Raw genomic sequence first — 17509 nt, 5'->3', positions numbered from 1 at the left:
CCATCATAGTGAATTTTAATCTGTACTGTATTTCATTAACTGTTTAGGAATTACAGCGATTTGTAGACTTAGTGCCTCATTTTCAGAGGCACAAAACTATTTGGAAAAGGTAACATTTAAAAATTATTGATTTGCTGAAATACTTTGCAGTCAGTGACTGCCTGAGATGAACAACCCACAGACATTACCAAATGATTTTACACCCCCCCATTTATAAAGGGTTCAGACCAACAGCAAGTTGAGGCTGTGTTTGTGTCTCCTCCTGGTCTCAAACCAGGGCATGTAAGACCAGTGTGCTGACCACTGCACCATGGAGCCACTTACCACAACACGAGCTCTTTGTATAAATATGAACGACTTTATTGGTGAAGCATGAACATCTATATTCATGCTTTCAACGTCCACTTGAGCTCAATCAAAGCAAGTCATTTGAGTATTTGATAAAATCCCACTCAAAATAATAAATACTCCAGCTGCAGTTCCTGTAAGGTTTTGAATATTATTTCTTTTTTTTTCTTTGACATTGTTGTGTTTTACAATGGTAGTTATCTATGCCATGAGCAGTTTACATAGTTAACCATCAGTTCAGCTAGTCTTTCCTGTGCAGATGTCTTTGTGCTTGGAATCTCACATCAGTGTAATTTGCATAAAAATTACAGTCAGTGAAACTGTCACAGAACCTAAAACTGCTTTCCCATTTATAAAACTACTCTGTTTCATTTTCAAACCGATCCAGCATTTCACCCTTTATGGTGACCTCTATTTGCTGTACAGTGTGTCTTATGCAAAAGCACTTTTTCAACGAAAGCATAAAAAATCAAGAAAGCTGCTCTCAAAATCCCGTTCCCCTGCAGTTCTGGTTAAGTTGTTTGCGTGAACTTTTGACGCCTCACAATTGAGGCTCCGTGTTACCATGAATAAACCAGTTGACAGAACATCCCTATTTCCTCAGTGAAAGACCCGGAATGCTTTTATTTCTATTACAGGAGCAGAGAATGATATTTTCCCCTGTTATCGTCATGCACAATATTTATGGGCAAGCGGATTTATGCACGCAATGAAACCCATAAGCAGAAAGAATGTATAAAGTATTTCTATACAGCAGTTTACTAGATACCTTAAGACTACACTGTAAACCCAGATTTTGATTCGACTTAAAAATACTGAGTCCATATTACTTAAAATTGCCTACTATGTGAACATTACTTGTTAATTCTGAGTAGACTGAACTGTTTCGTGTCTTTTTTTATTGTAATTGTGTTTTTAAGTCCAATCAACAGCTCCTACTGACATAAACTGAGTTTATATTACTTAAATATCTGTCAACATTACTTATTAATGCTGAGTAGACTGTACTTTTTGATGGTCTATCTTATTGTAATTATGTGTTTGAGTTCAAACAACTTAATAAAATCCCGTCGGAGTATGAATGTGTGTGAATGTCAGATAATTAAAAAGCACTTAGCTTAGTAAACATGGAAGTGCTTGTATGAATGGGAGTGCATGGGTGAATGTAAACATGTTGTATGAGCGCTTTGAGTGAACTAGCGCTATATAAGAACTAGTCCATTTACAGGCTTAATGAGCAGCAGCACGGTGGTGTGGTGGTTAGCAGTGCTGCCTCACAGCTAGAATGACACCTAAAAGGTCTGGGTTTGATTCCACCTTGGCCCCAGGACTCTTGCTGTGTGGAGTTTGAAATAGTAAATATTCAGTGTTTTTGTTCCCCCTCTGGTTCTCTACTTGTACAGTTTTTCATTGTTCAATGGACAAATGTTATTTGTAAATGTTAATGTACCAGTGTTCATCAGGGCTGAGTCTTATCATGTTTAGCTACAAATTTAAACAGACACAGTTCAACATCGTAAAAAATGTCTTTGCCACAGGCAGCACGGTGGTGTGGTGGTTAGCACTGCTGCCTCACAGCTAGACTAGCTGTCTGATAATCTGGGTTCGATTCCACCTTCGCCCGGGCCTCTTGCTGTGCAGAGTTTGCATGTTCGCTCTGTGTTTGTGTGTATCTGAAGACACACAGTTAATGGGTTAGGTTAACTGGTCACTCTAAATTGCCTACAGGTGTGAATGGTTGGCTGTCTCTCTCTGTGTTAGGCTAGCAGCCAGTATGGGATGTACCCTGTGTCTTGCATTATGTCAGGTGGGATGACATTAACCCCCCCCCCCCCCCCCCCCCCCCCTCACACACACACACACACAAGAAAGATAGGGAATGAGGTTGGATGGAAAAATATATGTGATGATTGATTAAAGGACATATTTTAATTTGTCCAAACTATAAAAGATAAGTTTGGTCAATTAGAACATACAATTTAGTTCTGGTAATGGAGATGTGTTATTCTCAAATGACTTTCCATGATGCATCATATGAAACATTTACTTAATAAAGTTAATACAATGAAACATATTAGAACTATGTTGCCAAAAGTATTCACTCACCCATCTAAATCATTGCATCCAGGTGTTCCAATCACTTCCATGGCCACAGGTGTATAAAACCAAACACACAGGCATGCAGACTGCTTCCACAAATGTGTGAAAGAATGGGGCACTCTCAGCTGAAGCTGTTATTGCTGCAAAGGGTGGGCAGACCTCATATTAAACTCTGTGGATTAAGAATGGATGTCACTCAAGTTCATATGCGCGTGAAGGCAGGCGAGAGAAAACACTTTTGGCAAAAATAGTGTATGATGAAATAATCTCTGAGATGTATAAAGAAACTAGCCCATCAGTGGGACTCGACTGGATTCACCATCTTGGAACCATAAATGTCAGTACCAAATTCAACAGCATTCTGTTTTACAGATTTTAAGATACTTATGTCAGTCACTGTGTTCTCACAGAAAGACCGGCATTACCGTCTCCAGTCACTTTTCCTACATGGCTAAAAAAAATTAAGAAGAAATCATCTCAATCACTGGCATTTGAGGAAATACAGAAATCTGTTACATCCTTTTAGAGGTTTTACAAAGTGATGGCTGACCGAGTACTGCAGTCCAAATTTGACTCAGAGTCAGTATGTCCAATATCCAAGTGAAACTGAATGGACACAAACATGTGCATCACGTCCTTTAGTAAATTTGATTGCTGTTACAGTAAAGTATGAAAATAAAACATATTTCCTTTTCTTTGAGCATAACGAAATATATTAGCTTTAAAGAATTTCCATTGGTTCGTAGATCGTTGTTATAATGTTGCTGCTTTTTACTATCACAGCAGTTAGTTCACTGACTGTGACAGAGCATCGTGTTGCTGCTGGAATTTCTGCCATTTCTCGTCAGTTTTTTGGGGATGACTATAATTTAAAGGTTTTGCTTTGGGTAAGCCACGATGTTCAAATTCCATGTAGATGTGAGCCTAACCCTAACCCTGGATATGTTTCCAGCTAGAGGCCACCTCTGGGTACTTCAGGAGTATTATAAAAGGTATTTTACTCTTCACAACATTATCATAATCAAGAGAATCAAACTTTCATTTCTAGACTGAAGGCTGACTCTAGTCCATCACAGTGACTAATCTGACTACAAATTTGGGACCTGACAGTTGGGTGACAACCAGCTATACAGTTTCAAGCATATCTACATGCGAAATGAAATGCAAATGGATGCTAATTAAAACGCCTTGTTTACATTTGTTGTGTTTGTGAATGCAAAAATAGACTGAGTGCACAATGCTCAGCAAAGCAGGGGCCTCTTCTTGGAAAGATGATTATTTTCAGTCATCTTGTCCTACACTGCAGAACGGTGCCCACTGATGCATTCAGACAAATCAGAGTTTTGAACTTAATATTTTTCTGTTGTGCTACATGAAATCTGAACATTTTCTGGGCATCTGTAGATAGTTGAACTCAGGAGTTCAGCTGACAGGTACATCTCCCTCCTCGATACAGGAAAGAAGTGGAAGAGGCTATTTCCTGTGATAGACTTTCTTTCTAAGGCTGGATGTAGCTGGTGCAAAGGAGGTGTAACACACATGAGCACGTTTGGAAATACCGACATACTTCACTTACTATTCCTCTCGTTATTCTATTATTATCCACCAGCGATATTCAGTAAACAATGTAAATCAAATCACATACATGAGGAGCATCTCATTAAAGGAAATGTGTCCCATTGGAATTACATTAAGTGAATTCCAGCAGTGCTGAAATGTAGAAGACATGATCGCATGCACCAGCACACCAGAGCGGAATACATGAGCTTTAGTTTAACAACATTTTAAAAACAAAGCTTTTATGAGAAAAAGAAAGTGAAGGTCAAGTTTTTAACTCTACAGCTTGTTTTGAACATATGTCGCTCCAACGCAGGCACATATACTCTGGATAATGAGGTCTGAAATCACCACCAATCATCGGGAAACTCAGACCTTGCTCTTTGCATTCTCTGAGATTCAGCTATAGTAGACAGCATGACACATCTGCTGCTTGACTTCTGCGTGTGTGACAGTAGTCGCCTCTTCTTTTATTTGACGTCAACACTGATAATCATTGCAGAAGAATCATCCTGTGAGAAACAGAGACATATGAGCCTGAGAAATGTACATGTGAATGAACATGTGACTAACCTAAGGATGTTTGCTTCTCTCTCTCTCTCTCTCTTTGCACAGTGGGATGCCATTAATGAGATGGACGAGTACTTCAGTCCTATTCACACATACCAGGTGTGTAATGTTCTCGTGGGGCCGTGGGGTTGAATGTATTAGGATCAACTATTATAAGAACTTCACTTTGATCCTGGGAAAGCTGGGATTTTTCAATCTAAATTGAGTTTGATTTTAAAAGGCAATGTGTTAATGAATTAACTATAAGTGAGTTCTTAATGTTTATTAGGTTTTATATATATGGTTGTGACTTTCTTTAATACTATTATTGCAGAAATTAGAGTTCCTCATGGTGTACGAAAGTTGAGAAAATGTCATTTGGTACGTTTTCTGCACCTGAATAATTGTGACGGCTGCGACTTTGAGAAGATTGATTTGTTTTAGTACACTGAAGTCTTTAACTCACAAAAATGCCCCGCAAAATCTCAAGAAAAGATAGTTGTGGAAAATGTAAGTAGGCTGTCAAAACTGCCATGTTAAATGTTTTTGTATCTGTCAAGAATAAAAACGTCTCACAGGCTGGTCTGTATTGATGGGGGGGGGGAACTCACCTGTAATCAGCTGCAGAGGCGCTGTGGGAGGCGTCACGGGCAGATGTTATTCCAAAATATTTCAACAGGGAAACAGTTGATGGAACCGGACGAGTTTATTTTCCCGACTTATAGCAAACGCTAAAACCTGAGAGGAAATGCGCAAAACAATAACACCCAAAGCAGGTGTTTCTAAATAAGACGACTAGTTAACTGAGATGTAACCGTGTTGGAATATAACTGCAAATACTCCAACATGATAATCTGCATAATGTAACACAGTTATCAGAGACAAGTCAGAAATGACACATTGTTCCTCACATGAGATATATCTCAGCCTGGCACTAGGCTAAGCTGAGGATCTAAGGATATCCTACTAGTATGTGACTACTACAGTGTCTTAGTGCAGAAAACTGAGGTTGTGTTTCAGAACAGAAATAGTAGCCTTTACAGCCTAACTAGCTAATGCAATATCTTACATTATAATATGTAAATGATCGAGGTTATTCATTTATTCTATAATTACCACTGAAACATCACACTCACAACAGCATTTATCAGCCTGTGTGTGACTTTCAAGTGCTCTTGTGCCCCCCCCCCCCCCCCCCCCCCCCCACACACACACACACACACACACACACTCGCATGGCGGCCCGAAGCAGCTGTTTAGTTTGCTTATGTGTCGGCCGGCTCTCCGAGGAGAGTCTAATCATTGGCACCTAATCTGGAACCCTTGATTCTAATTGTAATTTGATGGAATTGAAGGTTTTTAAAAGAATGGCTTCACTTAAGTGTAACTGATCAGTTCTTTTTTAATTAATTTAAATTATGAAGTACAAAACGCAGATGTATGTGTGATATTTGCCAGAACTGGTAATAAAAATAATCATTAGTTGCAGAGAGATTCTAAAAAATTTATTTTAGTACAGTCTGAAGACTTTCTTACTGTAAAATTCTTGTGTGGAAATAGTCAATCTGTTTTCTTTTGTATGCCAGAATGCAGTCAAATTTGAATGCAAGGAAAACACAATTTGAAAAAAATAATGAAGAAAACCCTTCATGAGTTAATCTTGTGGGTTCCTAAATGCAGCAAAGTGCTGAAAAATAAAAAGATATGACCTCAGCAGTAGCAGCAACCCTGGTAATGACCAGCTTTGGGATTATGCAGCAATACAAAATAGATAAATAGTGCATTTTACTTTCTTATTAAAAAAAAAATCAGAAAATAACCACTAAGGCAAGTGACTTCCTCATACATTTTTCAACTCAGCAGGGAAATGATTGTAGATCTTCCTCTGAATTAGGTCTGTAACGTGATGAGCCCCAGCCAGAACAACTGGTTGGTGACGGGCTGGATCCCCCGGGAAGGAGCCAGGAGGATCTACATCGAGGTCAAGTTCACCCTGAGAGACTGCAACAGCATGCCTGGAGTACTGGGCACCTGCAAGGTGAGAGGAGAGGGTGGGAAAGGGGGCGTCAGTGGGTAAGGTCCAAAATTTGTTGAAGAAAGTTACAAAACAAAATGTACACAGTCAGAGTGTTCACTCATGCAAGTCTCTCTAAACTGCTGCTGACATACTACTCAGAGTAACGGTATTAAATATTAGCCATCTGGTGGCCTGATTTGATGTGCATGCTGGCACTTCAGTACTTTGTATCAGAGTAATTATCACCATCCAAAACCTGAGAAAATGAGAACCAGCTGCAGCTCTGAGGCTCTGCTCTTACTTCATTTGAATGGACCAAATATAGACTTATGAAAGCTTTGCCATAGCTGGGAAATTGACCAAAAGGAACATTATGATTATTGTGTAGTTTATATATTAATGTACCAGTTTATATATGAATGTACCAGCTTATATTATTGTGTAGTTTATATATATATATATATATATATATATATATATATATATATATATATATATATATATATATATATATATATATATATATATATATATATTAGGGGAGGGACTTTAACGCGTTAACGCGTTAAACTTTGCACCGGAACTTTGCACCGGAACGTTTCTCAGTGCACGAATTCCCGGCATACAGATTATGTCGACGCACAATGTCAAAAATTCAGCGGCCGCATCCTTCGAAGGACCCGGCCCACGTCCTTCGCAGCCCACGAAAACCGCAAAGGCCGGAAGTGAGCGGCTAGCCTTCATATCAGCGTCACCTGCCGTCACCTCTGCTCATGTGTCCTAGCATCGTGAGTGTGAAGCACAGCTGTGGAAAAGCAGCTGTTAAACGGAGAATGAACTTTTGCTCCTTTTTGTGGTTTAATTTTAAATCTTTAATTCAAAATAAGCTGTTAAAACAAGCATGACACATTTCAACATCAAGGAATACAGCTGAGCTAATGATTAATTTCCAACTATAACAAATGAAACATTAATGTTGAATAAAACTATCCAGTTATGATGCTTAACTTTAATTTCAGGAGTTTGCTTATCACAGGAGCACTTCCACCCTTCGTTGGTCTGTGTAGCAGACTGGTGGGAAAATAAACAAAATCTTGAAGTTTAAGCTTATGTATATTGATTTATTCATCAACCAAACTTAAATTAATATTTATCATGTCAAATATTTAAATGTGATTAAAATGCGATTAATTTCGATTAATTAATTACAAAGCTCCTAATTAATTCGATTAATTTTTTTAATCGAGTCCCACCCCTAATATATATATATATATATATATATATATATATATATATATATATATATATATATATATATATATTTAGAGAGAGAGAGCTGGTAAATGTTAAGAAAAGAAGAATCAAATGTTGGTAGTCAAACGTGAACATTTCAATCTCAGCTATAGCATGGCATTAACACAAAACTGCTCTGACACTAGCAGAACCATCCTGTAAACTTGTTTATGTCAATAAATTCTCAACTTGACTCTTTGGGCAGGAAACAGCTCATTTTAAAGGAACTGAAAAAACAGAGTTTTTACAAATGCCACCCATGAGAAGGAAAATGACAATAAACAGTATGTGCAGCTTACATTATATACCTCTGGAAGTTTTGAATGGATTTGGGGTTTGGGATAGAGTAAATGTGGTTCCAGCAAACCACTCACTTTGTACTTCAACAAACGTGCAGTACTAATAAAACCCTGTTTGTTCTGTAGGAAACCTTCAACCTGTACTACTATGAGTCAGACAGAGCAGTGGGCTCGGCCATACGGGAGAACCAGTTCATTAAGATTGACACCATCGCTGCTGACGAGAGCTTCACAGGCGTAGACCTGGGAGTCCGCAGACTTAAACTCAACACAGAGGTATGAGCTTCAACACTGAACAACTCATTAATACCGCAGGTAAATGTCAGTCCAGACTCTTTGAAGCAATATCTCACTTTGGATTATAAGTTTGTTCCAATTCTCCGCACGTACATCTCCACATGAGTTCAAGATAGGTTGGAAGCACCCACAGCCCACGAGAGCCTCCTCCAGTCGTGTCACTCAAACGGTTTTTACTTGCTTCTGCAAATCTGTGAGAGAAAACAGATAGCAGGGCTTGGCTCAGTGTTTTGGGATTCTTCAGATTTGATACAGAATAGGGGAGATACACTATTATTGATACCCCAAACTCTAACTGTAACCCTGTTGAATCAGAATATGTATTTTTTTTGTTTTTATTAAATTGGAGTCCCAGTCTTGGAAAGCAGGGAACACAGAAAACAATCATTGTATCACAATAAAGACAGAGATACAGACTAATCAGTGCTAATAAAGCTAGAAATATATTAATTAAAACTAAAGCATGTCTGAATCTGACAGCAGCATCAGTTGCTGAAGGTAAAACCAAAAAGCTTAAAATAAATGTTTAATTTGGGGAATCTGATTCAGTTTCTTCACCTTTTTTTTTATGTAGACATTAAAGTTTTAGGATTACATATAGCCACCAATACAATCCTTATTTAAAAAAAATGAATGAATTGTATAATTACATGTACAATTACATTTAATTACACATATTCTAGCACATGCATGACTTTCACAAATTAAGCCAAAATCATAGTGTGCATGTCTGTTTAAGTGGGGAGGGGTAACACACAGGAAAAATTTCTGCCGCACGACAACTGCTGAGTCATGATTGCACAGCATATGCTTCAGTCTTACCCGAAAAAGCTACAAAAACATCCCCATGATAACCTGGAAAGAGCTGCAAAACTCATAATTAGCCGACTAATTAGCAAACAGTGTTGATGCATCAGGAGCCTGATGAGTTTGTTTGACAGTGAAATGTCTGTTTAATCCATCAATTAAGTGTGCAAACAAAGCAGCAGTAATGGTGTTTCAGCATGTAGACATTTTTCTACTCTCTTTTAAAGAGTAACAAAAGGTGATTTTTTTTTTTTATACCACTGCACTTGCCTCTGTTACACGTATAAAAATAAATCTTAAAATAAAAGAAACAATTTCTTATTCGCCGTGTCTCCTTCTTAATGTCAGTGCTAGCAAACACTGAAACAGTACTTTGCTTAAAGTGGGTCTGCTCTGCTTTTACTTATTTTCTGTTACATATGTATATACGTATTGCTACAGTAAGTGTCATATTAAACTTGGGTAAAATGTCAAATAATAATGTAATCAGACTCTATGTTCAAGTAATCCCTGTGAGCCAAAGCTCAGGGTTTACACTGCTCCAAAGTCTCTATTTTAGTTTTTTTTTAATCTTGAATCTTGATGATGTTAAGCAGTTCCTCCCTTCAAGCGGCAGCAGAGCTGAAGAAAACTGGCTTAAAGTGAACGTGCTCTTCAAAGGAAAGGTGCCACACAGGCTCGTTTCAGAGAAGGCAGCCTGACGGGGTGGCTGTGGCTTAGGACGCAGAGCCAGTCATCTACCAGTCAGAGGGCCGGTGGCAGCTCCTCCAGTTCACGTGTCATAGTGCTCTTGGGTTGGATAGTGAACTCCAAATATGCATCTGTGCGAGTGGGAAATAGTTATTTTAGGTGAAAATCTGCTCGATGCTGTGTTAAGATCATCCCACAGTGGTGGATTCTCCTGCCACCGCAGATAATCAGTGTTATTGCTGATGATTGTGTAATTGTATATTATTACCTTGCTTTTATATAGAGACAGAACTGAGGAACAGCAGGGTTTGATCAGAGTAATCCTCATCATAGAACTTGCTGCTAATTACTGAAAATACTCATTAGTTGTACTTTGTAGTTAATTAACTGTTAGGGTCAAATATTTTTGTGGGTCATGAATCACTCCAGCTTCTGGTCTGGACATCAGAGTTAATTTAGATACTGTCTGCAACTTCTATTTGTAAATATCTTCAATATCACATCATTTATTGTCATAGAATGAGACGCAGTCAATCTTGCTAACCATGAATCAGCACTTATCAAACAAATGTGCTCCAGGAAGTTATTAAAAAGCAAACTGCAGACGAACCTATTTCCTGCAGTCATCTGAGAGTCTGTTGGAGTTTTAATACCTGCAAGAAAAAAAGCTTTTTGCTTATTTTTAGATGCTTCTGCAAACTTTTAAAATAATGTTGTGAATTACTTCCTGGGTGTTAACAATAGTCAACTGTGATGTGATATCTTATGAAAAACAAGCATATGAAAATGTAAAATCATCCATGTTTCCTTATTGTAGTTGGAAGCAGAGCCGTTGATTAATGACTACTGCCAAAGCAAAACACCAAACACCAGTCCAGAAATTCAATTACAGCTGCGTTCACACTGTTCCACCCGTTTTGTTAAGAAACCACTGCATCAAGCACTGTTTCCATTTGGGGGAAAAAAAAAAAAGAGAACTTTCTAAACTCTAGCAAATTCCTACATACATGCCCATGTATACTTTGTGCTTTTAATCTGAGCACAGGCCAGTAGCAATAAAATAAAGGGAACGTGAACCCTGCCTTACAAAATCAAATTGCTTTTGTAGCGCTGGGGATGGTGCCAATTACTCCTCTGTTGTGACAGGTGCGAGGCGTGGGCCCTCTGAACAGACGAGGCTTCTACCTGGCCTTCCAGGACATCGGTGCCTGCATTGCCCTCACCACTGTGAGGGTCTACTATAAACGCTGTGTGGGCGTCAACCGTAACCTGGCCGTGTTCACTGACGTGGTCACAGGGGCTGACTCATCATCTCTGGTAGAGGTCAGAGGTCAGTGTGTGGATCATGCTGAGGAGAGGGACACGCCCAAGATGTACTGCAGTGCAGAGGGCGAGTGGCTGGTGCCCATCGGGAGGTGCGTGTGCTCGGCTGGGTTTGAGGAGCACAGGGACTCCTGCATAGGTAAGTCCACTCGGGGTGCTCTTCGTTGTGCACTTTCAGTGAACTCTGGTGTGGTTGCAGATTTGGTTTGGTAGTGTTTAGGCTTGGAGTTATCAGTCAAAAATATTGATGCAAACAATAACAATAACTGGGCTGGCTGCAGGATTCTGTAATGGAAGATGATGTTGACCTCTTAACATCCACCAGGTCACCAGCAATTAGGGTCATTTTTGTTTTTAATCGTTCTCCAAGGCTTTGTAATCAGAGAGCAAAGAAAATGACCGTTCTGAATGAAACACATCAAACACTAGTTACATTTTTTCTTGTCTTCAGAAAACATGGTGAGGGCACAGCTGGGGTTAGGGCTAGTTCCTGTCATAACTTAAACCTTAGAACAGGGATCCTCAAATCCAGGCCTCGAGGGCCGGTGTCCTGTAACTTTTAGATGCGTCTCTGCTTCAACACACCTGAGTCAAATACAGAAGTCATTAGCAGGCCTCTGGAGAACTTGGCTGCACACTGAGGAGGTCATTCAGCCATTTGATTCAGGTGTGTTGGATCAGGGACGCATCTAAAACCTGCAGGACACCGGACCTCGAGGCCTGGATTTGAGGATCCCTGCCTTACAGAGTTAATGTTCAGCCCTTTTATAAAGTTTTACAAAGCTGAAACACCCAAATTGAAATGCTTTTAATAGAATAATAAAATGAATGTATGAGATTTTATTTTAAAGGTAAGATCATATAGTTTCTGATTATTTGATTATATCTAACAAAATCCAAAAAACACAACCATAACCCTAGATAAATGGACTGGTAATTATAGCACTTTTCTACTCTATTTGAGTACTCAAAGCATGTTCTTACTACAAGCTTCAATCATATAAACACTCATACAAGTGCACACAGACTCACACTCACACCCCCCAGACGGTAAAATTAGGCTACATTTAGCCACATGCTATACCAGCACGGTTTTCCAAAGTGGAAATTTTACACTTGAAATAACATTTCTTCCATGCATTTTGGCTCATACAGTTTCTCTGTGATATGCCAAACAGGTGAACATTAAACATAAAGCGGTAGGTTTGAACCTAACTCTAATGTTAAGCAGCGACCTAGTGGATGTTACGAAGTTAACGTGCATTCAAAAATTATAGGTCAGCCTTCTTGATACGTGCTGACTGACAAGGAAGTACGTTCCAAAGTGAGCTGTGTAACTGTGCAGCATCTATGGCACGCTCTTGGTGAGGACTTTCCATGGAGCCACATTGTGCTCTCTGTTTTTGTACTTCCATAGCAAAGACTTAGTGAATTGGTGTGATCAGTCAAATAGATGTCCACTTATAGTTAGCTTTGCTAGAATGCTCCTGTACAAAAAATGGGCCTTTATTCAACAGACCACAGTTTGGTCAAATGCTGCAGAAACGTTAGGATGAGATGGTGGACGGTGAGGTGAGGGTGCCCCACACCGTAAACTCTCCAGAGAGAGCTGGAGGTGAACAAACGTAATCAGAGTGAGGTGAACTGTTGCTGAACTGGGGCTCTGGGCTTAAACCTGATGAAGTGGGTTATAAAACATAGCAGTTTGCCATTAGCTCACGGTTTTTACCTTGCTGCTGGTTTCCAGCTATTTTCTTTCTTTTTTTTTTTTTTTTTACATTTTGTTATCATTTCTCTTGCTTGCACATTTGATGTCAAACAAAACAGGAGAAAAATAGGTTTAAATCGAACACACGTGCTGTTTGGATGTGTTGATCTTTGCTCTGAAAATGCAGAGCCAATTACAGAGGAGAACTGACAACAGAGTCACAAATAATGCCTGCACAGTGCAGAGCTGCATGCTGCTCTATTGTTTGTTTTGTTTTGTTTTTGTTTGTTTTTTAATGATTACAACAAACAGCGAAACAAATAATGATGGTGATGCACAACAGTGCACCTCTGTCACCTCTAAAGCCTGTGATAAGTTGTCACATCATATTGTGTTGAGCCATAACTGACCTAAGTAGTCTGTGTAGTAGTGTGTGAAGTGTTTTGCAGCACTACAGCTATGTGATTTTATGGAGAACATTTTTACATAAGTACTTGTTGATAAACTGAAGATTTATCAGCATACAGCACAAAGTTGCATTAGCTTTTATTTCATTCTAAAGCAATATACAGTTCCATAAATGCACAGCTCAAAATAAAAAACAAAAAACAAACACACACAGAGTGCAGCATTAAATCCTTTAAACTTCTGGGATATTGACCTGGTCAATTAAGTAGCACTAGAGGGGCAACAATGGGACGACCCCCAAACAGGAATAGTTTTACAGGTGGAGGCCACTGATATTTTTTCTCTCCTCATCTTTTCTGACTTTTTTTCTTTTGCCCTAGTTTTGCATTTGGCTACGGTCAGCATCACTACTGGTAGCATAAGGTGATACCTGGACTATACAGAGGCCGCACAGGTACTCCTCCAGGATGGCACATCAATAAGTGCCATTGCCAGAAGGTTTGCTGTGTCTCCCATTACAGTCTCTAGAGCATGGAGGAGATAGACCGGTACCTGCTGAGGGTGGCCTGAGGGCCCGACATCCTCTAGTGGGCCTTGTGCTCACTGCCCTGCACTGCAGAGCTCGACTGGCATTTGCCATAGAATACCAGAATTGGCACCCTGTGCTTTTCTCAGATGAGAGCAGGTTCACCCTGAGCACCTGTCAATCCACAATCCATAGGAATCCATATCAGCATAGATATCCGACATGACTTTTTTTTCCCATGGAGATCTGATGTGTTTTCAAAGTGTTCCTTTAAATTTTGAGCAGTGTATTTGGATAATGACAGTTTTTGTAAGTTCGCCTCTGTACACCACCATAGTGGAGATTAATTCAAACAATCTAGATGTGCAAACCTTCAGCTTTAATTTGAGGGGTTTTACCCTCTGACTTCTAAGTCATAATCCATGACAAGCCAAGCCCTAACTGCAATCCTGGACAATAAGAATACGATCACCTGTGATGACTTACACCTCAAAGGGTTAACAAAAATTTGGGACTTACAACAATTTCTATATATAGGGCCCCATTTTCAGAGCCTCAAAACTAATTGACAAACTACTAAAGTTTTAATTTGAGGATGGTATTTTGTGAATGCCTGAAGTCTTGAATCCATGGACATCACCAAATGGTGTGTTTTCTCTCTGGAGTAAAGGCTTCAGTTGTTGCTTGTTTGTGCGGTTCTGTATTAAAGGTTTCATTACCAGTTAATAAGCCCATCTCATTTCCTGGGGTTTCAAACACTGCCTTCCCCAAACAATGCTCTTTTCCTAAACTGCACCTACATGTAAGTAGTTCAAACTAAATCTCATCAGTTTAAAATTAAGGTGAAAGTGAGTTACTCCAACCCACCTGCCTGCTTAGCACATGCTCTTTAATGATTGCATTTGTAATAAGCATCAATTTCAGCTTTATAAACTGTCTGATTTTTTAACTATATTCATAATTTGATAAACATTAGTTACAACTTTGCAGTACCAAGTTATAGTCTACAAACTAATTATTAATGGTTAATATTGGTAATTATCATTCCAGTGATTGGGTGCTGTAAATGATAATTAACTAAAGAGTACTGAACTATTAGTTTATCACTAACAGGTTATTATGGGATATTTAGTTCAGAACAAATAATTATATAGCGTCTTTACCCAAAATATATACTACAATTTAATCAAATTTAACCTAAAGTTCTTATGAAGATGGAGACTATCCACGGAGACCAAACAACATTTTTTGGACCCAGGTGTAAACGTGCTTTTAATGATGATAAGTTGTGCATTTTAACTCCAAAAGAACTTTTCTTGCTTTTGGAGTCATTAGGAGAACTGCAGTTTTTGGCTTTTTTTTTTCAGACCTGGAGCTGGCGCTTGGTTCTGTTCTCAGCACCATGTCTAATAAACCAACAACTCATTGTGCACTGCCTCATTTAAGTGAGATTATCACCCGTTTCCCCCTCAGTTGGGACAAAGCCAGTTTCAAGGTCAATGTTAAACACCCTAAGCACTGAATGGGCTGAGGGTACCAGCGCTATGGAGACAAAGTAACAGTGTAAAGGCAGCTTCAGTTATAAAGTAGCTACTGATAGATTTCAGGTCATTTTTGAAATTATCAGTGCCATCCAGCTTTCTGAATAGAAAAATTATCATGCGAGCATTACAGTTGACCATTAATTTAGCTGTGTGAACATTTCCTCTGAGCAACAGTGTGTGTGTGTGTGTGTGTGTGTGTGTGTGTGTGTGTGTGTGTGTGTGTGTGTGTGTGTGTGTGTGTAGAATGCAAAAAGCCTTGGAAGCAACACATGAATTTGGAAAGGCTCTAACCTTTCTAACGAATCAAAAAGTCTCTTTGAAGCTCCGGCTGCAAATCATGGAAAGAAAATTTTACATGAAGTGAAAAAGTTCAAGGTCTGGTCAAAAGCTTTTCAGAGGTCTAACACTTTCCTCAAGGAGGTAAATACTCCTGAAAACCACCACCTGTCTGCCTGAGCTCACTCTTCTTTTTTCATTCACATTCTGTTTGTTTTGTCCTTTTGATTTTTTATTTTTTCCCCCTGGGGATTTGATAGGCTGACCTCATTCAGAGACCTGTGCGTATTTCAGGTTGCAATTGGGTTACAGTAATTAAAATCTATTAATCATAGAGCGCTGGATAATTAAACGCTAAAAGCAGTTTGTCAGCTAAACGAGCCGAACGAGACATGCAACACCGGTTTGCTAGCGTCCCCCTCCCTTTCAGTCTTCCTGCTCCTCCTCCCGTCATCTACACACACTCGTACACACGCTCACAAATCTCTGCTGTGTCTGGGGCCGGCGGCAAACACCCTCTCACTACGACGCAGTGAGAGCCACTTGTCAAAATGTGCTTAGAAGCGTAGGAAGCGGTGTGGCTGTGTTTGTGTGTGCGTGTCCAGTTCAGAGGCCGCATACAGACCTTCTATAATTAGTTGCAGGCAATTAGCAACAGCAGAGAAATGCAAAACAGTGCCCAATAACGAAAGCAGAGGAAAAGGGTGCAGGGAAAACCTGCCATGAGTTCATATTTTGTTTTCATGAAAGAAATTTTATCCACATTTTAAGGCTGATTTAAATATAAAACACTGCTGTAAGTTTTCTGAGGTTGTGGAGCTCATTTAAGGGGCGGAAATAACAAAAAATAGGAATGGAAAGAAGAATTCTTTTATTTTGTGATGATCTTCAGCTGGAGGTGTTCCTTTTTACCCTGTAATATTATTTACCACCACAGCCAGAGTACAAAGTGAATTTGCAGGAAAGAGCGTTTTCTAATATATCCTCCGCTGACGTCTCGACTCTTCTGCTATCAAACTGGGTCGCTGTGCTAATTTGCCCTCGCCACAGCCAGCCACAGTCACGCACACACAAGACCAGACGAGACCCAGAGAGAAGGGAGGGCACGAGATGGTGAAAGGAAGATGGCTTAAGTTGCTTGTATATGTGTGTGTGTATATATGTGTGTGTGTGTGTGTGTGCAGAAGGGGAAAAAAAATCAGACATGAATGTGTTTGAATATGTGTGTATATGAGCGTGCTTAAGTGGCTCTCCCCAGACAAAGATGCAGAGCTTTGGCAGAGAGCACGACATGATGTGTGTGTGTGCATGTGTCTGTGTTTGTGGGTGTGTGTGTGCGTGAGCACAGGGTTGCGTGACATGCCGTTAAAAATGTCACAGGGAGGGAGGCAATGAAAGACGAAGGGAAAAAGAGAGGAGGGTAGAGGGAGAGACATGGAGGTGGAGCAGTTGACTGGACCCCTCGTCTACTTGAGTTTACATCAAAACACTGAGTCTGTGGGTGTAGCTGCACATGCATACATGTGTGCAGGTGGGTACTGTGTGTGTGTGTGCGTGTGTGTGTGTGTGTGTGTGTGTGTGTGTGTGTGTGTGTGTGTGTGTGTGTGTGTGTGTGTGTGTGTGTGTGTGTGTGTGTGGAGAGGCATGCCTCCCGGTGCCAGTGAAGAATGGGCTAAAGTGCCCCATACAGTGAGAGCGATCAAGGACACACTGATATGAGACACACACACTTAGTCTGGTCACATTTACTCAGCTCAGCTGGTCCAT

The 17509-nt window shown here is 39.8% G+C and overlaps 1 protein-coding gene across 1 annotated transcript in view; it reads left to right on the top strand.

Moving 5' to 3' along the window:
- epha8 (eph receptor A8) overlaps nucleotides 1-17509 on the top strand; it is a 146480-nt gene that overhangs the window by 55491 nt on the left and 73480 nt on the right. Inside the window, exons 3-6 of the mRNA XM_030728472.1 lie at nucleotides 4621-4674; nucleotides 6449-6592; nucleotides 8290-8439; nucleotides 11104-11419. Of these exons, the coding sequence (XP_030584332.1) occupies nucleotides 4621-4674; nucleotides 6449-6592; nucleotides 8290-8439; nucleotides 11104-11419 (664 nt within the window). The remainder of the gene's footprint in view (nucleotides 1-4620; nucleotides 4675-6448; nucleotides 6593-8289; nucleotides 8440-11103; nucleotides 11420-17509) is intronic.

This window comes from Archocentrus centrarchus, chromosome 5 (genome assembly GCF_007364275.1).
Source record: "Archocentrus centrarchus isolate MPI-CPG fArcCen1 chromosome 5, fArcCen1, whole genome shotgun sequence".
Taxonomy (NCBI): Eukaryota; Metazoa; Chordata; class Actinopteri; order Cichliformes; family Cichlidae; genus Archocentrus; species Archocentrus centrarchus.
This window is presented reverse-complemented; position numbering and strand designations above follow the sequence as displayed.